Raw genomic sequence first — 21,297 nt, forward strand, 5'->3', positions numbered from 1 at the left:
CCCTGGAACTAGGAAAAGATGTATGTGAGGATTTAGGGGTGTAGCTTCTGACATCACCAGCAGACAAAGGCTCACAGCAAAACCCCTAATCCTTTGGACCTTAGAATCTTTCTGCTCCCCCTTCTACAGTGTTCCCTGAACCTTGGTGCTGGGTGTTTTGTAGCTGTATCCGTTAGGACTGGGCTCCATAACTCTGTATTTTGACTGGTTGTGGCTTTCTGGAATGGGCTCCATGTGTTGCAAAGAGAAGTCTCCTTGATGGTGGGTGAAGACCATGCTTACCTGTGGGTATAAGGGCAAATGAACCATCATGACACCAGTAGACTTGCTAAAGCAGATGGGAAAGTCCATGAGGCCCTACACAGCCACAGGCGATTAAGAACTGCTGGGAATGAGTCTGCTTGAAAACGCACATACAGGTTGCATTATACAGGCTGAGCAGGTTGTACTCAGGAAAATGTGCATAACATTTTGTATAACAATAATTAATGAATAAAGAGATTATGAATTTAAAGAGCAAAGAAGGATATATAGAAGAGTTTGGGTAGAGAAAAGGGAAAGGATAAATTATGTAAATGTATTACAATCTCAAATAGGGAAGAAAAACAGGGCAGCGGGCAAAGGGGGACTGTTTGAGCCATCAGGTGGAGTCTCTTGCAAGAATCCTCTTGCTGACCTACTTCTACAGCCCAGAACATCATAACTTTGAAAATTAATGTGTTAAACTAATAAATAATGAGCTAACAAAATCTAGAATTAGCTTAGTGTCCTCTGTCTTAAAAGATGTTTAAGACTCAATATTATTACCTATAAAAGAGTTACTGTGTCTAACATAATTTTACAGCTTATGGCTTCACTGTCTGAGATCACTTTGTTGCATATATCTTTTGTTAGTGAAAGTCACTAGGTTGAAAGCCACACTTATGGTGAATTTCTCTGTAATTGCAGGTTTTATATGGGGAGAGATTAAACAGATGTGGGATGGCGGACTTCAGGATTACATCCACGACTGGTGGAATCTAATGGACTTTGTGATGAACTCCTTGTATCTGGCGACAATCTCCTTGAAGATTGTCGCATTTGTAAAGGTAATTGCTCTTTCCTCAGTTGATAATGCATGCACACATCTAATTCTTGCAGGCACATCTTCAGTTGCTATTGACTTTTATTAAGAGAATCTTTTTTTCCCTTTTTTTCCATCTTTATTAATTTGGGCATTTCTTATTTACATTTTGATTGTTATTCCCTTTCCCTTATTAATAGAATCTTATATGTGCTGCTTATCAGCTTCTTTTATTTATAGGCCTGAAGTACAGAAGCAATGCATGTCCTGGAATTGTTGTAATAAACACTTCAAAGCTGCCACCATGTTGTCTGTCTGCTAATTAATGCTGTCTCAAAATGAAATAGCTCCTTAACTCTAGTTCTACCTTATTCTAAAGAAATTCTTCTTCAAATTCCACTTAAATTTAAACAACCCAAATCTACTTTTTACGAGATGTAACAAATATATACATTTCCATGGGCAAATCAAAATATTACCCTTCAAAACCTTATTTTAATTTGACCTAACAGTTTGGTGTGATTGGAATAGAATAGAATTTCTTTGTCCTTGTCCTGTTCGCTGTGATACTGTCTGCCTGAAATCCCACACACCCCTCAGGGTCAGCACCAGGCCTCAGCACAACTCCATAATTTACATAAAGCCTTTAGTTCTGCAATGAGGGCTGAGGTTTGTATACTTTGAGAGACGTGTTTCAAACTAAAGTAGGATATTTTCCCTTTGCCGGCTTTTATTTTGTCTTTTCCTTTTTGTCTCCTTTAAAACATAATTTGTTGCAAAATGATTAGTGAATTGGTTTAGGAAAACTAAAGAATAGATTCTGATTGTGTGCCACATGAATAATGCATGCAATTTATCATCTACACTATAAATAAAGAGCATGCGTGAGGGCTCTTACGCACTTAGAGTAGCTCTAAACCGAGTTCTTGTTCTCTGTGAATATTCACCTATCATAGAAACAAAACTGCCCACATTTGGGGAAGTTACAGTTTCCAGCTATTGTTCAATTAAAATGTTGCTAGTATTCAACCAGATACTGAAGAAATACAATTTATATCAGTCTTAGGAAAAACAAGCCTGGCATCTTTTTGTTATTGCTTGGGATTGTTAAAAAAAACTTTATTAACTTCATAATTATACATACTGTGGAATGCAGTATTATATTTTATTATTTTAAAATATGTCTAGAATACGTACTGATTATTTCAGGGTAATTACCATTTACATCTTTATCATTTCTTTCTGTTTAGAGCCTCCAAATCCCTGCATGTGTGCATGCATGCATGTGTGCATGCATGCTTCCGTGCATGTGTATTTGGTATTTTAGTAGTTCTAAGAGTTGAGCTTTCAATACATGATCAAAGGATGTATACTTTGGAGCCCATTATTGATCTCCCCAAGCTCCTCTTTTATTTTCTTCTCCTCCTCCTCCTCCTCCTCCTCCTCCTCCTCCTCCTCCTCCTCCTCCTCCTCCTCCTCTTCCTCCTCCTCCTCCTTTTAATAATTTACTTATTTATCCATTTTACGTGCAGGTTGCAGCCCTCTTCCTTCAAGTCCCACCCACAAACCCTCCCTCAGTTTTCCTCTCCCCTTCTCCTCAGAGAAGGAGAAGCACCCCTAGGGTACTACCCTGTACTGGGACATCAAGTCACAACAGGACTAAGTGCATCCTTTCTCATTGAGGCCAGACCAGCTAGGGGAAGGGGATAAAATGGCAGGCAAGAGAGTCAGAAAGACAATCCCCGCTCCAATTATTAGGTTACTCACATGAAGACCAGGCTGCACATCTGCTACAAATGTGTAGGGGGCCTAGGTCCAGCCCTGGCATGCTCTTTGGTTGGTGTTTCAGTCTCGTGAACCCCCATGGGCTCAGGTTAGTTGACTCTGTGGGTCTTCTTGTGGTATTCTTGACCCTTCACTCACTCACTCACTCCTGTCCCCACTCTTCCACAAGACTCTCTGAGCTCCACCTGATGTTTGGCTGTGTGTCTCTGCATCTGTTTCCATCAGGTGCTAGTAGGAGCCTCTCAGGAGACAGCTATGCTAGGCTTCTGTCTACAAGCATAGCAGAGTATCATTAGTAGTGTAAGGGGTGGGCTCTCTCCCATGGGATGGGTCTCAGGCTGGGCCAGCCATTGGTTAGCTGTCCCCTCAATCTCTGCTCCATCTTTATCCCTGCACGTCTTGTAAGCAGGACCGATGTTGGGTTGAAAGTTTCATGGGTGGGTTGGTGTCTCCTTCCCTCCACTCTTTTCTTAGTTTTAAATTTAAGGGAGTTTGTTTGTTTGTTTGTTTGTCTTTTAGAATTTCACGCATGCCTACTGTATTCACGTCATATCGGCCTCTTCTCTCTCCTTGCAATAGTTCTGTGCTTCCCCACTCTTTGCAAATTCAGATTTCTTCTTCTTCAGTTGCTATAGTTACATATATCCGTTGCCCCCTACTGTTTTCTAGCCACCTTTGATGACCACTGGTCCCCTGCTTTGACCTTCCAGGCTGATGTTTGGCCTCTACACATAAGAGAGAATAGGGCGTTGCAGGCCTCTGTGTCTGGCTTATTCCACTTAGCAGAAATCTCTGATTCCATCGTGCTTCTTTAAAGAGATGGTTTCACTTCGTGATTAATATCCTCTTTTGCATGTGCTGCATTTTACCTACCTATTCCTTCTCCAGTAAGTCAGTCAGTTACCTGGCTCTGCCATTGCCTGTCGCAGACAGTGCTGCCACAAGAAAGCAGGTTTCTCTTCGATATCATTGTTTTCATTTTCATTAGTTATTTGAGAATTTTGTACAATGTATTTTGACCCTATTCATAACTTCCCCTAGTGCTTTCCAGATCTATCCTGTTTCTCTCCCAACACAACTTTGTGTTCTCTCTTTTTCCTAATGTGTGCTGCTATACACTTTTAGGTGAATGACCTTTCACAGTAACATCACTGACCAATCAGAGACTACAACCTCTAACACATCTGGCTCTCCCTCTCCTAGCCACTATCAATGGCCAGTAGCTCCTCAGTCAGGAATGGAACTTTATGCCCACCTCCTCTCTCCACGATGGGATTTGTCTGGCTTGAGCTTGTCTTCTGCGTGTTGCCATAAGCACTGTGAGTTCCCAGGTCCATTCTGCTGCGTCTGGAAGACTCTGCTTCCTCGCAGCCACCCTTGCTCACACAATCATTCCAGGTCCTCTTCCACAATGACTCTTGATCCTTTGCGGGGGTGGGTGATATAGGAGTTCCCATCTAAGGCCAAGAATTCCAGTCACTCTCTATACCTTCTGAATCTCTCTGTTAATTTCTATCTACTGCAAAAGAGGACTTCTCTCATGAGAATTGAGGTATACATTAATTAATGGGTGTAATGGAAATTTATTAGGAGCCAGTTTAACGAATATATTGGTATGATATCTTGATACCCTTTCCTATTCTAAAAAACAATGGTACTCTGTTTTGAGTTTTGCGAGGATCCTTAGATGTTGTTCTAGCCAATGGAAGTACTGGTTTACACTCCCACCAGCAGTCTGAAAAGTCTCCTTTTGTCTGTATATTTATCACAGATTGCTGTATTTGATCTATTTAATGACCTATTTCTGATTTGAAGAAATGACTTCTTGTTTCGGTTTTGGTTTTTACATTTTCATGATAACTCATGACACTGGACTTCATTTCATGTGCTCATTGGCCGTGTGGGTTTCATTTTCTGAGAAGTATCTATTCAGATCATTGGCCCACTTTAGAAATTTTGAGTTACTTGTTTTTTTGTTGCTAAGTTTTGTACTTGAAGGAAAACACTTTGAAAATTGAACCAACAAAAGGTTTTAAAATACAATTACCATAAAAAGTACTTGAAGCAAGATAGATAATTTTCACTCACATTATTATGCTGCCACTTCTAGTGCAGGTAAGAACCCAAGTATTTATTATGTGCATTTATATAGATGAGTTGAGACTTTATATGGGAGAAAGGGATGAGAAGAGAGGGGTGAGGGAGGGATGGAGACAGAGAGGGAGGGAGGAGAGGACACTAATCCCCCTTGAGGACATGTTCCCAATATAATCCCTTGTAAACCTCATCTCACACAGACTTTTGTATACCCCCAAAGTTACCATAAGCTGTTGGTCTTTTGAGGAACATTGAAGATCCAGATGACAGTACAGCCCTGCACATAGTATGACTACAGCTAGTATATATGCTACTTTCTACTTGTACTGCTTGAAGCAAGCTACTTAATATTTCTAATATGGTTTCTGAAAAACAGTAATAATAATCAGAGTTAATGGAATGTTTTAAAGATGTGAGGAGCTAATAGAAATATTAAATGCTTGCTTTGACTTTATTTAATGTCCTAGTTTGGATCCTGTCACTGTGATAAACAAAAACAAAAACAACAACAACAACAACAAAAACAAAAGCAACTTGTGGAATAAAGGGTTTATTTCCTCTTTTGGCTTATAGCCCACCACGGACGGAAGTTCAGGCAGGTACCTGGAGGCAAGAACAGACACAGAAACCATGCAGGTGGCTGCTTACTGGCTGGCTCGCCATAGCTTGCTCAGATTGTTCCTTACACAACCCAGGACCACCAGCACAGAGGTGGCAGCACCCACAGTGGACTGCATCATCCCATATCAGTCATGAAGGAAAAATATGCCTTCACAGGCTAGCCCCCAGGCCAATCTAATGAAGGAAATCCATCAACTGATGTTTGTCTATTTGCTGATGACTTTCACCGTGTCAAGTTGACATAAACTAACCAGTGTATAACACAGAGTAATGGCATTACAAAACACAAAGTAACAGTATTACAAAACACCCGTCACTGTCCTCTTTGCTGATGAGGTTCGATGGTGCTTCCTTTCATGATCTCCAGGACACAATTTTAAATCTTATTTCTACTTCATTGGCACTGGTTTGTTCCTACTTGAAAATAGGGTTAAAAACCCTCTCCATCTCCATATGCAAAGCTTGTCTCTCATGTTTAGCGCCAGTCATTAAATCTCTAACTCTTGACTGTGTAACTTAAACATTTTCCAACAATCAAAATTATTATAAATACAAACAATTCTTTTTACAGCCATGGTAGAGTTTTAATAGACATCAGTTTAATAAACAGTTTTGGCTGAATGACTGCATTCCCTATCAGTTAACAGGGGACAAGGATGGCTGCTTCTGCCTTGTGAAGGATGTCAGCCCCTCACATAGTGCTGTCTGTGACATTCTTCGGTTTTGCAGCAGAGCTCTACAGGCAGCTGAATTCTAGTTGTTTATTCTGGAATTACCTGTTAGGAAAGAAATCCTTAGGCCTTTCTCTTGTCCTTTTTCCTACTTTATTAGCATATGTATACAAAGGGAAATTTTTTCATCTTGTAAAATACTCATTAAAATTAATACACATTTTTTCCTGTAACCTCTTATGACAAATGTGCTAGTCAGAGTTCATTACTACATCAACTTATAAAAAGGAAAGATCTTGGTTCACAGTTTGAGGCGCACTTGACACTTCTGTAATATGTTGGGGAATTCAGGATAGAGAAAACTATCCAAGCAAACTAAGTGGAAAGAAAGGGACAAGGAAGAGACCACGATCTCCTCATCCCACTCAAGGGCATCTCCCTAAATGACACAGCCACCTCTGAAAGGTTTGTCATCTCCCATTGACACCAAGCTGGAGGTCATGGTCTAGCAAATGAGCCTTAGGGGGTCATTCTGGATCACACTATGGCCGCAGCCATCTTCATACTATATCCATCCACCTGAAAGTTGATTGACAGTTTGGCTTTTATGAATATGCACTTGGGAAGGGCATGGAGATGAACTAGCATATTTTTCTGTAGTCTAGGAACTTAGGAGTCTTATGATTCAATCCATCATGGGCTCTCAACAGCCTGACTATGTTCTCCCTGTTCCCAAACACTCAGCTACATCCAGAGCCCGCATTTCTACAGAGGATTCACATTCTGCACCTTCCGAGGCACATGGCTGATTCTATGTCTACAAAAAGGAGGAGTTCTCAGAAAAATTATACTCCTCAGAAAGGAAGGCTGTAGGGAAAATGATATCACAGTAGGAGTAGAGTGAAAGGTAGTTACTTGAAAGGGTGGGGAAATGTGCATGATTGTCTTAGACGAATGGGGGTCTTTATTCTCCAACTCTGGTCTATCATCTTGGGCCTTTGGGATCCTGCTGTTCATGTATTTCCTTTTAAGGAAACAATAGACATTGATCAATGTCTGTCTCATAACCGCCTAACTCTGTGGCTTGGTGGTTTCTCTTTTCATCATTAATGAGTACCTCAAAGACAGTACGTAACCATCTTTCCGTATCCATCACAGGCTTCATAGATGCATAACAGATGGAAAGTCAGAATTACTGGAATTTACATTAATTCTCAGGAAAGGGCTGAGCATTTACAAAATGGCATTTGGTGGGAATGTAGCAAAACTGAAAATCTGGGAGAATCACAAGCACTGCATGTTTGTCCAGGGCACAAAGTACCGGACTACTGACAAATGGATGCAAGACGCAGGCTTCATCTGTCAGCTGTGAAGAACTGAAAGCATCGCCTCCAGAAAATGCAGCCTTGGAGAATGTTAATGCCTGGCATGGCCGATTTCCCCTCTAAAAGATAGTGTAGCGATGAATAAATGAGATAGAATATGAGGAAAAGCAGTTAGGACATGTCATTATGTCACTGTGATAATGGAAGAAAGAGAGGAAATTGTTATGAGATTGAGAGCTAGAAGGGGGTGCTTGGTCTTGGATGACGCCGGGAAACTGAGTGTGCCATGCTCTCGAATCTAAATGAAGGGATCAGATGATGGTAAAGGCAGGTTTTGTCTGTAAATATGAGGTCTCGAAACAGGAAAAATCATCCTGTCAGCGGAGTGTGAAATGGGACGAGAGAGCAGGAAGTCTGGGCTAGTCCTGAAGTCTGAGTTGGGGTTAGCCCTGAGAGGTGGGAGCTTGGGAGATATCTGGGGAGAACTGGTGAATGAGAAGAGGTTGGGAAAGCAAGCTTATCACTAAAGAGCAGGTGAGACAGGGGTATTAGTGCGACCCAGCACAGGGGTTGAGTTTTAAAGATACAATATAACTGCTTTTATTTTTAATTTTTAATTTATAAATTTACTTAATACATTAGTACTGCATTTATATTATTTCTGCCCTCCTTTTCTTTATTCAACTCCTCCTGTATCCACCATACTGTCTTTTAAACTCATGACCTCTTCTTTAGTCTCTCTCTCTCTCTCTCTCTCTCTCTCTCTCTCTCTCTCACACACACACACACACACACATATACACACACACACTCACACTCACACTCACAGAGCACACACACCATACACATATACATACCCACACACTCACATACTCACACACTCACATAAACACCCTGCTGAGTCTTTAGTGCTACTCACATGTACATAGGACCTGCCACTCGGAATTGGATAACCTGTCAGGGCTTCTCCCTGGAGAAGACTGGTTCTCCCTGTCTCAGCAACCATTTGCTGCTTGTAGATCTTCTTCTAGGGTGGGATGTTGAGAGATTTTCCCCATCTACATTGGTAGGGTAGGTCAGCTGGTGTTTTCACTGTACAGGACTTATTTAGGTGACCATGGGATGAGATATCATGGGTGCAGCTTCTCTGTCATGTATAGAAGACACTGTCTCTACCTTTTACCAGTTGTAGATTTCTTTGATGAAAAAAAATGACATTAGAAATTTTTTTGATAATTGAGCAAAAGAAAAAAATCAATGTTTCAGATTTCAGTTTGTCTTTTCTTTAGTGATTCTGTGTCTTTGTTAAACTCTTCTCATATCTTGAATTGTCTTCATTATTTTATTCAAGTGTTTGCATTTTCACAGTGTTCATGGAAGCATTTATTCACATCCTCTTCCAGATCCTTGAGCATACTGATAATTGCTATTTAGAAGTTCTTGTCTTACAACTGAGCTGAACTGGTCTTCTTGGGACATGTTAACATAGGGCTGGCTGCGGTGGAAGCGTACTGTCCTGGGTGTTGGTGCTTGTACTTTGTGCTGGGATCCAGTCATCTGCAGTTCTGACATTTGTAGCATTCTCACTGTAGACATCTGGTCTCCCCTTAGCTGGGTGTGTGTTTAATTCTTTGGTTTCTATTACCCAACTCAGGTTGTTGGGTAATAGAATGATGGCTTATTTTTTAGTCTTAGGACCACTCTGGATCTTGGGGATCAGACTCTGATTGTTATAAGATCTGAAGTTCTAGATAGAATTCTGGTTTCAGATTCCAAGCAATACTGATGGATCCAATGTAAACAATAGATAGGGTGTACAGTAGACTAGAGTTGGGAAAGGGGCTGACTCTGGAGGTCTCTTAAGTGACATTAGTCCTGTCTTAGTGCTGTATTACTGTAAGGAGACACTGTGATCATAGAAACTCTTAGAACAGAAGACAATTCATTGAGGCATTACTTTGAGTTTCAGAGGTTTAGCCCTTTACCATCATGGCGAGAAGCATGGCAGTACACAGGCAGACATAGTGCTGGAGAAGGAGCTGAGAGCCACTTTCTAATCTGCTGGCTAGTTGAGAGAGACTCTGGGCCTCTCTTGGGCTTTTGAAACCCCAGAGTCTACCCCAAGTGACACATTTCCTCCAATAAGGCCACACATCCTAATCCTTTTGAATACTGTCACTCACTGGGGACCAAACATTTATGAGCTTGTGAAGGCCATTTTCTTCCAGACCACCACAGATCATCCTCCACAAAGGGAGGCAGAAGCAGAACAGAGACACTCTGGGGCTGGCTGGTTATGAATGGCAGCCAATCTGAAAGGGATGGAAGTGGTTAGGAAGAGCCTAGAGTAAGAGTTCCCTAGAAAGAACAGAGTGGGTGAGGGAAGGAGGAACGTTGGTGGCCTACTTGGTTTCTAACCAAAGGTGGCAGCTGAGGGGTTTCTGTACCATGTTATAGAGTTACAAAACAAAGGAGGTGGGCTCAGAGGAGTGTCTGAGGGGGGTGTCATGGAAGAACTAGGGGACACTGTATCCACACCACCAGGAAGCTGAGGCTCAAGGGGATGGGGTGGGCTAGAAGGAGGAACTGGAACCAAAATTAAATTTTCAAATTAACCTAACAATAGGTTTAAAAATATGCCCATTGGCTGAATACTTTATTCTCTATAGATTTAAAGAAATTGTGGTTAGCAAAGCTTTTTAAATTGCTTTGATACAATTGCTTATTTACTCTATTTACCCAGTTTATCTGTTTGCTTTCTGTTTTTAGACAGTCTCATTATGTAGCCCAGGCTAACCTTGAACTCATCAAAGAGCTAATGCTAACCTCCCTCCAACCCACAGCCCTCTCCCTGAGTCTTGGGCATGAATTACAGGTGTGCACTGTCATGCTTATTCAGAAGCCCAAGAAAATGTGTATGTGTGTAGCAGGAGGAGATTTTAAAGCAAAACGTAAAAGAATGAGCCCAAGCGCTAATTGCTTACAGTTTATGTCTTTGTTTCTTCCCTGACAGGAAGCAGGGTGTCTGGATCAGCAAACAGACAAATTATTGATTTACATTGCAAGCTTAGCTTCAGTCCCCATGTCCCAATTCCCCAATGGGGGATGTGATGAGAGCCAGATGCGCCCAGTGCCCAAGGGGATTATACCACAGGAAAGGAAATCGGAAATTATGATTCTCAGAATTTACAGGATGCAGCTGAGCTAGCTGCCTGTCTTCCCTCTGGGGAGAGAAAGACTTTAAGTTTCTTAAGAAAATAAATATTCTCTGGAGAAAAAGGTCCCTGGGTTTATTATCCAGAGAATGGGAGCGGATGGTGCCTGGGGAGATATCTGTGAGTCTCCCAGGAGCTGTTGTAACTTTAATGGGAGTTTGCCATTCCAATACCATTAAGCCTGGATCCCAGTAACATTGCTCAAAAAGCCCTCACTGTGTGTAGCTATGCAATCATGATGATGTCTGTACATTGCCACTCCATCACAGCCACCAGATATATTGGACTCTGAATCCAACGTGTATTCTTATAGTAGGGCAAAAGTCAAACCTCGTCCTTTCAAAGATTATCCATTATAATTCTTTCACCCACAGCCAAGATCGCTCACTAAGAATGGCTTGACTCTGGTATAATATTCTGATGGCTTCTGCATCAGGTTACCTTCAACGGGTGCATAGCCTTTCCTCTAGACTAAAAGTTTTGACAGCATGGAGACCCGACCCATTTCTCACCTCTTGCCTTCTATTCCTGCATATTGGTGGAAATATTGTGCATGATATTTGGGTTAATCCCCCTAAATGTTTCTGTTCTAGTTAGATGTGTCTATCTGTGTCCTGGTCTAGGAGTATGTTATGGGTACGAATGTCCCTTAAGCATTCATGGTACACAATATGTCATATTGAACATTTTGAGAAGTTTAGTGCTTACGTTGTTATCAGTACACTTCTCCTTTCATACTGAATATGGTGGGTTAGCCAAGCACATTGACTAGGATTTTAAAAAATATTCACCTGTTCTTGTTCAGACTCGATTATTTTAAATGTCACTCAAGGAAGAGTCTAAAAGTTAAACCCCAACCAGTTGAATAAGCTGACAAGGTGTGTTCTTTACACAAAGACACTAGCGGATGAGCACTGGTTGATGCCATGTGAAAATGTGAACACACTGGCATTAACCAAATAAGGATGGGCCTGTGTAGTCACGTGGATTAAAGCTCAGGTGTTATAAGTTAATGGATTTCTATCCTTGTATGGCTCACTCTAACTGCCGCCATCTTAAAGCATAGACCTCCAAACAGTGGCTGAGGTGGACCCTAGAAAGCCCTGCAGAATTGAATTTGATTCTGTCAGCATGTGTGTTTACTTTGCCTTCATTTCTGTTTCTTCAGTACAGTGCTCTGAACCCACGGGAATCATGGGACATGTGGCACCCCACTCTGGTGGCAGAGGCTTTATTCGCAATTGCAAACATCTTCAGTTCCCTCCGCCTGATCTCTCTGTTCACTGCCAATTCTCACCTGGGGCCTCTGCAGATATCTCTGGGAAGAATGCTCCTGGACATCCTAAAGTTCTTATTCATATACTGCCTCGTGCTGCTAGCTTTTGCAAATGGCCTAAATCAACTGTACTTCTACTATGAAGAAACGAAGGGGTTAAGCTGCAAAGGCATACGGTGCGAAAAACAGAACAACGCGTTCTCCACGTAAGTCGGAGAGCCATTGCTCTTGGCAAAGTTGGGCAAACCTAAGAGTATATGATGTCACAAATGTGAAAAATTCACCACAAGGATTGCAAAGGAAACAGAGAATTAATGCTATGAATAACGCAGGAAATGGAATTAACACGGTTCTGAATAGAAACGTAGACTTCTGACACAAAGAAAAAATACTTGGTACATTTATTTCAAGTTTTAGTAAATGGTCTTTTCTTTGGAATGACCTCAGGAAGAGGAAGGGTATACATAGAATTCATACAAAGGGAAAATGTGGGAATTCAAAAAGGAAGCCTATGTATTATCTTATACATATGCGTACATACTCAATCTTGTTGGAAATTCAAATGCTTTTCTATATTTCCACATGGCCCTTCATATGTTTCTTTTGATTTTTAGTGCAGTATGAAAAACATGAGCATGTAAAAAATTATCCAAAATGAATACTCAAATCCACCCATTATTATTGCCTAGGTAAGGTTTCCTGTAAGCTTGCATGAGGATGAGCAGTTATCAACAGCCACTGTCAAAGTCTGGTGACTTTCATAAGCAGGATTGATGGCGGCCCATACTCATGAGAATGTCTGCGCCAGCATCTCAGAGACTTTCTGCCTGGGTCCATTTCCTTCCCACTGTGAAAAATAGAAGGCTAGTAGGTTAAGAAGCTGGGTGACTTTTCCGTACACCACAGTCACAGTTGAACACATGCTTGTCTTGTCACCTTAATAACCTTCCTCCTGGGTCCTCATAGAATTATACACCGTGCAAGAGAGTAATTTTCTAACTGAAAGGAAAGCAGGCATTTCACATAATCTAAATCACCAGTAGCTAAAATGCTCTAGTTGGTTTAATCCTGCATCTGTTTGTTTCTATCCTGATATTTAAAACTCCATTTTAATTAACCAACGTCTGTTTGTTTGTGCAGTTAATCTCATCCTTTTAGATTTCCTACAAACTAACAGTCATGAGAGACCATGAAATCCTGATTCCCCGTGCCTCATCTCAATTGTTGACTCCTTGGCCCTCATCGGCTCTCTCCGACCTTGGGCTGCAGGGACGTGGTGGTACCTTCTTTAGTGACATCTCTGTTTGCTAGGACCTTACACGGCAGCTTGGCTCAGATGACTAGAATTATTTCACAACCGTGTGTGTGTGATTGTGTGCGGTGTGTGGTGTGTATATGTGGTATATGTATGTGAGGGGTGTGTGTGTGTGTGTGGTGTGTGTGTATGTGAGGTGTGTGTGTGTGTGTGTGTGGTATTTGTGTGTATATGGTGTATGTATGTGAGGTGTGTGTGTTTTATTTTTTGTTTTCTCTTGTGAATTGGCCAAAGGCAATGAGAGAAGAAGGTTCATGAGGACCAGAACCGCCACCCTCTCTCTATGCCTTTCATAATCTTTCTGGACATTGTCTGTGGTGATTGTCTCTGTGGCTTTCTGACAGAGTGCACTATCCCAAGCATCACCTCTCTTAAAACTTTTGCTGGTTTTTAGTGCACATCCCATTACAAGCTATTTGCTAAGCCGCCCTCCTGTGTGGTTGCTGCATCCTTCCCACATGCTGTATTCCTGAAGAATCTTCTACACAGCACCTACAACTGAGTCACCTCCCTCCCTCGTCCATTGTAATGTAATGGGGAAGACCTCATTCACAGCTCAGCCCTTCTTACTTGCCTGGTTCCTCTGATGGGCTACTCTAACATTGTCCTGTTTCATGACCCCTAAAATTTCAAGGCATCCTCTTGTTCCAAATATGTCTTATTAGTAAATAATTGAATAGAACATCAGACCTAAAACATTAAAGCTTAGGTGTCCAATGTAAATTATCTGATATGAATTTTGTCCCCAAATAAATATGTTGGGTTGTTTTAACCTAAGTGTGGTTTTAGTTTGTTTGTACCCATGATTTCTTTCATGACTTGAAAGGCAATCAGTAATTGCATATCTCTGACATGGTTGGACTAAATCATTTGACACCCTCCCCCAGAGATGTTTCACCTACATTATTTTTCCTGTAAATGAAAATTGTGTTTTTCTCAATGATATTAAAAGCTAAATAATGCAACTAACCCCAAACATTATTAAACAGGCTGTGCTAGGCTTAAGTCTATCCTTAGCCGACTCTGCTTTTCTGTAGCAGATGTCTGTCACTGTAATGGTGACAGATGGTGATACTTGGTGTCTCTTGTCATCTGTCCACACTTGATCTCTGCATCCTCTCACATTCAGTTTTTCTTCCACAAGAAAAGTTTTCACCTTTTTATGACCCATTGTTTCAGAGCCTGTATTCTAAATGGCATTACAATTAGCTCATATAAAATGCCTAACACAATGTCTGTGCTATCACCAGAGGTCCCCAAAGACAGTAGCAAATCTGAAGCAGTATTACTTGGTTAGAGTGCCATTTCTCATTTGTTTCCTTAACTTCTTACTCCTCCCCCCACCCGGACTACAGTTGTCCTCCTCCTTCCTTTCATCCATGTTACTCCATATAAACATGTTTCTATACCTCTGTCATTCTTCATTTAGCTCCTGCTTCCAAGACTTCACCAAAAGTACAGGAAGGACATTCTGACCACTGGTTCTAGGACGTTTACCTTCTTACCTCATTCTCGCCGTGACTCCTGAAGAAAAATTCCAATCAGGGACAGCTCACTGATCTCTTTCCTAACTGTCCCTGCCTCATTCCCAGCATTCCCAGTTCTCTTTGTCGGTGTTCCCATAAATCCACCCACACAGAGAGCAAGTGAACCAGAAACCTGAGTTTAGCCTGGTGCCTCCCTCCCTCTCCAACCACATGCATCATTATCCTGTCAATATCTTCCCTTGTTCACTGTCCAGGCCTAAGTCTACATCCTCTGGCCACTGAGTTTGTCCTGTCCTGTCCTGTCCTGTCCTGTCCTGTCCTGTCCTGTCCTGTCCTGTCCTGTCTGTCTTTTGTCTGCCTCTCTAATTTCTTCTCAGGAAAGGTATTTCTAAACCAAGATTAGAGGCTCTAACATTCAAAATACCCAAATGATTTCGTGCCTCTTACCAGATTCACTGTTGGCCTTTGCTGGACCATCTCAATCCTTCAGTGAGCTCGCCTTTGCCTCCCTTTTAAGTTTTGTTTCCAGGGTCCTAACATTATTTTACTCTTTCCTGGCAAATTGGTTCTGAATTCCCACTGTATTATTTCCTTTTCCATCCCACTACCTCTCTTTTGCCTTCCCATTTCTCAAATTTTCATTCTTCTCAGTTGTGTGTTTTCTAATACACATCCCAGATGCACGAACCCCACACTGTCTGTGAGTGTGGACTGTGACTTGAGTCTGCATTTGTCATCAGCAAATGGATGCAATTCCCAAATCCTCTTGTGTTTTGCAGTTTTCTCACTGACTCGGAAGAAACTGCATGCCACTAAAGGACACCAACTAATGTCTGAAGTAATTCTATGCAGAAGTTTGGCCAACCGTCCCCTACAAAGGGACTCTCCTGTGGAGAGGGGGTCATGAGCCTTAGCACACTTCTGTTTAAGCAAAGCTCATTTGTATATTTTGGAGTTGGAGCCAAATTCCCAGTATCTTAGGCTGGCAAGTTAAGATCATGCTTTGTGTATTTTACTATGACCTCGTTGGGGGTAGATAACAGAAATTAAATGTTGAGTTAGGTCTCAACTCGAGTTTGTTCGCTCGGCATTTCAGTCTCCTAGGACAAGAGAAATGTCAGCTCAGAACACCATACGTTTTTATGTATTTTGTTTCTCTAGCTGTCAATGTTCAGGCGAGAGGAACACAGTCATTTAAAAAAAGAAAATAGCCGCTGAAAAAAAACCTTCAAAGGGGAATAAATAAAATGCTATTTTGATAAAAACAAAACCCTGACCCATATAAAATAGTCTTGAGTTTAGAGATCACTATGGATTTTGTGGCATGTCAGTTAATTAGGCTATGGCATTACCTTGGGAAATTACTGAGCATTTCCTAAACATCACTTCTTTTCACTAACACAACGTGGAAAATCTCAACCATATAAAGGCCCTCTGAGACATGATTCGGCTAACAACTCCTGAATTTATGGACGGTGTAGGTCTCTGTGGACTTGAGAATCAGTAATGATTAAAATATTCCTGGAAGCAGTGGCTTTGAAATATTAACCTACATAAAAGTCCAACGAAGAAACAACTCATTCAGGGATACCTTAATACCAGGGGCTTAGCTCGCCCAAGAAGCAGATATATTCTAGCTAGGCAAAATATCCTATAAATCTCCCCACTGTTGCAGCGCACCAAACAAAGAGAAAGGAAAAAAGAAAATCCTATAGTCGGTCACAAAATGTCTTTTTGTGTTTCCCATGCTGAATCTTAATGTTTTAAACGCCCATAGACATTTGCTAAATGACTGAGGAACATTCTCTGAAAAACATTGGTTCCTTTAAACAGAAGCAAATGGGGACTTTCAACCATGACGGCCCTTTAATCTGAGTGGTTGCTTTTCTGAGAGTGCTTGAGGAGGCGGCCGTAGTGAAAAGGCACTCATCATGTGATTTCTGTGTCACTTTGTCTTTTCTTTCCTGTGTGGTCCATGTATGTATGTATGTATACATGTGGTCACACATGTGTGCGTGTGCATTTGGAGGACAGAGGTTGAAGACTGGTGTCTCCCTTCATCATTCTCAGCTTCACAGAGGAGGCCTGTCTCTCACTGAGCCCAAAGCGTGCTGATTTAGCTAGCCTGGACACTAGCCCCAGGCATCCCCTGTCTCCAGTCCCTAAGGACTGAGATTTATAGGCAGGAGTCATACCTGCCCAGCTTTTGTGTGGGTGTTCTCGATCTGCACTCCAGGCAGTGGCTTTCACTACTGAATCAAATCTCAGCCGCATCGTGTAAGGCTCCCTGAAATGCTCACTCATTCCGGATAAGCGCGTTTGAATTGTCATTATATATTCCTATTAATAGTCATCACTATTGGGAAACAAAGGATGCAGTAAATCATATTAAATTCAAAGGATGCCTAAGAGTTACTGGAACTTAAGGAATTAAAATCTTGCACCAAATTAAGCTGTTTCAATGAACTTTTCTAGAGTCAATGAGTTCACTTGAGTCTCCATGACAATTTGGGGACCCACCTGGGCTCTCCCGTATGAACAGCATCTTCTCATGCAGCACCCTTCTTTCTGACTAAATGTAGCCAAAGCAGCATCTTTATTACAGCTATCGTTTGCAGTTATCTCTTTAATGCTCCTCAAATGTGAAGAAATATTAGATTTCATCTTCTAGAATCAGCCTTTCAACTGACAGGAAGTAAGAAGTTTTCATTTGTAAAAAATAGCAATAGATTTGTAGAAATAAGGTCTAGGTGGCAGTTTAGACATATTTAGTTAAACTTCGTTGATCATGGGGGACAGAAGTGAATTTTGTCAGGAACAGGCATTCTGCTTTAAGAAGACACTGAGTACCCAGGTCCTCTGAGCAAGGAGGATAAGCCCAGCTTTAGGAAGAGGGAGATAACACAGCTGGCCCGGGACGGTTCCCTCCTCATGAGTCTCAGTATGCACCAGTGTCTCCTGTGTAGTCTCCTCTCTTATCCTGTGGTTTAGGCATCCTTCGTTGTCCACATCTTGGTACATATTGTAGTAAACTCTGATCTCAAATCACAAATGATCTCAGGCTCTTCGGGCACTATATGATCTTCCTCCAGAGAGGAAGTCTGGTCATGCTCCCCTTAGGTCATTAGCATCATGAATTCTGTCTTCCTGGGTCACCTGACCATAGCTAACCTAGTATTCACTGGATGGGCAGCTCAGGAAGGGATGAGGGAACTATGCAGCTTGAGTGTGGTTGATTTGTTCTCCGAATGGGATTCCAGTCTAGGCCTGTTTTTTCTAAAGACTGAAACTCCACCCCCTCATTCTCCATTCCAGATACCCCAAGGTTTTTGTCTTTATTTTCTTAACAAAATGTAAATATAGTCTTATTTTAAATATTTCTAAGAGTCTAAATTTTCTACCATCGTCTTACTACACTGTATTAATATGTTATACAAAACATTAAGACAAATAATTCTTAATCTGGGTTCAAGTGGTTTTGAGATTATTATGTTTTCTCATGTTAAAATAAAGGAAACTTCCCTTTTAACAAAACAACCAGAATTCACTTGTTAACCTGAGTGAGTAAAATATGTCTTGAAATTTAAAAGAAAAAAATTATAACGTGTAAGCACTCTGACACTATCTGTTGTCCACTGCAGGATACTACATGCAGGTCCAATTATAAATGTAAAAAATATCTGAAAAACAAATGTAATTTGTTTTAATCTTTTCATAACCAAGAATGATCCAGAAAAAGCATGACTGGCTCTCATCAGATAGTAGATGTTAGCATTAACTGTCCTTCAGAGAATGAGACTCAACAAGTTGTCTACAAATTGGAGCAAATAGAAAGTATCTTGGACACCGTGAGTCAATTATTCTTGGATGCAGTTGTGTATTTCTGCCAGCATGGCCAGCACAAAGCAAACCATAGGCAATACAGAAATAAGCAAGGGTGACTGTTCATAAAGAAGTTAAGATACAGCTTTATCCACGTGTCATGAATATTATACTATTACCTCTGTATTTTCCTTCCAATCATGCGAGAAATTAACACAGCAATCATATAATTCCAGGGTCTGAATTCTCTTCTATCCATTTGCTTCAGCAAACAAAATGTAGGTTCCAATGCCCTTTTGGAAAGTAGAGTGAATAGAACAAAGACAATAATTTTTGTATCAGTTTAATAAAAATACTTTAAATTATTTTATTAAGCTTAGTTTTGTACTTTTTGCTTTAAATTCATAGCATACACACACACACACACACACACACACACACACACACACACCCCTACACATATAATAGATATTATAAAATTGCATTACTACTTTCATATTTTATTCCAGGTTATTTGAGACTCTACAGTCCCTGTTTTGGTCAATATTTGGACTCATCAATCTCTATGTTACCAATGTCAAAGCCCAGCATGAGTTCACTGAATTTGTTGGGGCCACCATGTTTGGCACATATAACGTCATCTCTCTGGTTGTCCTCCTGAACATGCTGATCGCTATGATGAATAATTCTTACCAACTAATTGCCGTAAGTTGACAATTTGCTTTTAACTCAATATCCTTTCTGCATAATGTTATTCTCACCTTATGACCAGGAGAATAAAGTCTCTTAATTTACTATTGATGAGAGAGAGATCAGAATTGTAAATGGTTAATTGGTGATGTATATAAGCAGTAATAGTACAGTGTAAATGGCTGTGTATTAATCTATTTTATACACAGAGTAACAGGGAAAATTAAATCAGCCTATATTGCCAGGGAGCCACCACCATCCAACAATTTAGAATGAGGTGAGTCATCTCTCAGCAGCCCGCCAGGTTCAACATCATCTCTGTTCCTGAGATCTGCTAACTCAGCATAAACAAACCCATGCCAGGTTGGAAAGATGAAAATAAATCCTGGAGATAAATCTGGTAAAGATAGAACATTCTTTTTCCTTAAAGCTTAGGAAAAGCAGAGGCTGGAGAGATGGCTTAGCATTTCAGAGCACTAGCTGCCCCTTTAAAGGTCCCAGGTTCGATTCCCAGTACAACAGTTTGTAACTCCACTACCAGGGCATCCAGTGTCCTCTTCTGGCTTCAGCTGGCACCAGGCACACACGTGGTGCATGGACCCATGAAAGTAAATTTCTAAAAGCTTAGTACATACAACAGATACAGAAATGACCTCGAATTCTCTGGACCAATTTGTGACACGATAATGTATTATTTAAAACCCTGGCTTGCAAAAAACATAGCGTAATTTATTCTTAATCTTACAAATTCTGCCTAGGCGAGGTTGCTTAAGTCTGTACTCCCAGAAGTTGGAAGGCTGAGGTGGATAGACCATTTTGAATTCAAAGATAGCCTGAGCTATAGTATGTTCCAGACCAGCTTAGGCTAAAACACGAGCTACTATGTCACAAAGCACACAATCGATAAGAAAAATGTCTTACCAACTGACTGATCATGACTGTGTAAACGCTCTTTACCAAAGACTGTTATGGAAATGCTACAGTGACAGAGGTGCAGACTTTGTCCACGTAAAACTTTGAACTTACGAACTCAGGGTCTAAGTCTACAGAGAACAGCTATATTTACAAACCAAAACTCACCACGGCACAAAACATGCATCGGAAGTCTTTCATAGTCACACCTTCGTGCACAGCATAACGAGACGCTATCTTTTTTTTTTTTTTTTTAGCAAGTAGTAGCAGTCATGGTATGCCTTTGGATCTAGAGCAGAATGTCTGAACTGCTGCTATGATCTTTGTTAAGCAGCACTATGAATTTTAGTTCAATTTTCTTCACAGAAGTAAATTTTTCTCCTACCTCCCACTGATGAAAAAATGTGCAGAACATGAGAAGACATTTGTGTGTTTGATTCACAAGCTATATGTCAAAATTCTTCTGGCTCTACTAACCTGGGGATGAACACCAGAATTTGTGGCTACACAGAACTCATGGAACATCCCAGAGCCTGGAGTTTTGTTTTTGTTTTTGTTTTTGGGTTTTTGGTTTTTTGTTTTGTTTTGTTTTGTTTTGTTGTTGGTTTGTTTTTTTTTTTTTTGTTTCTTTTATTTGTTTTGTTTTGTTTAGATAGGTACCACATATATCCAGAGCATCAGAAAAGAACAGAAACCCGTCAACTACCAAACTAGGTATAGACACTGACAACATTTTGGGTTCCATGGAACATTACAAGCTCCATCTTTGTCCAGAAGAGTAGTGTGACACTGCCGCCTCCTTTTTTTTTCAATGCATCTTGTTTTTCTAGGCAATGGATGGAAACCAATCCTTCAATCTTCCATTTTATTTAGCCCAAATTCTGAAACTATTGTAAGACAGGCAGGCAAGCATCAGGATGGAGTTAGTGAGCCCTCAGTGTCATGTGAGGGAAACTCCTTGAGATGTTTGCATGTCAAGCACTGAAGTCTGGGTCTCCCAGAATTACAGCAAGAGACT

The 21,297-nt window shown here is 40.9% G+C and overlaps 1 protein-coding gene across 3 annotated transcripts in view; it reads left to right on the forward strand.

Moving 5' to 3' along the window:
* Positions 1-21,297, forward strand: part of Trpc4 (transient receptor potential cation channel, subfamily C, member 4) — a 168,827-nt gene that overhangs the window by 130,943 nt on the left and 16,587 nt on the right. For all 3 annotated transcript variants that reach the window (XM_087635812.1, NM_080396.2, NM_001083115.2), the window contains 3 exon segments: positions 949-1,088; positions 11,946-12,259; positions 19,187-19,382. In XM_087635812.1, coding sequence (XP_087491938.1) covers positions 949-1,088; positions 11,946-12,259; positions 19,187-19,382 — 650 coding nt within the window.

This window comes from Rattus norvegicus, chromosome 2, assembly GCF_021556685.1.
Source record: "Rattus norvegicus strain SHRSP/BbbUtx chromosome 2, alternate assembly SHRSP_T2T, whole genome shotgun sequence".
NCBI classification, from domain to species: Eukaryota; Metazoa; Chordata; class Mammalia; order Rodentia; family Muridae; genus Rattus; species Rattus norvegicus.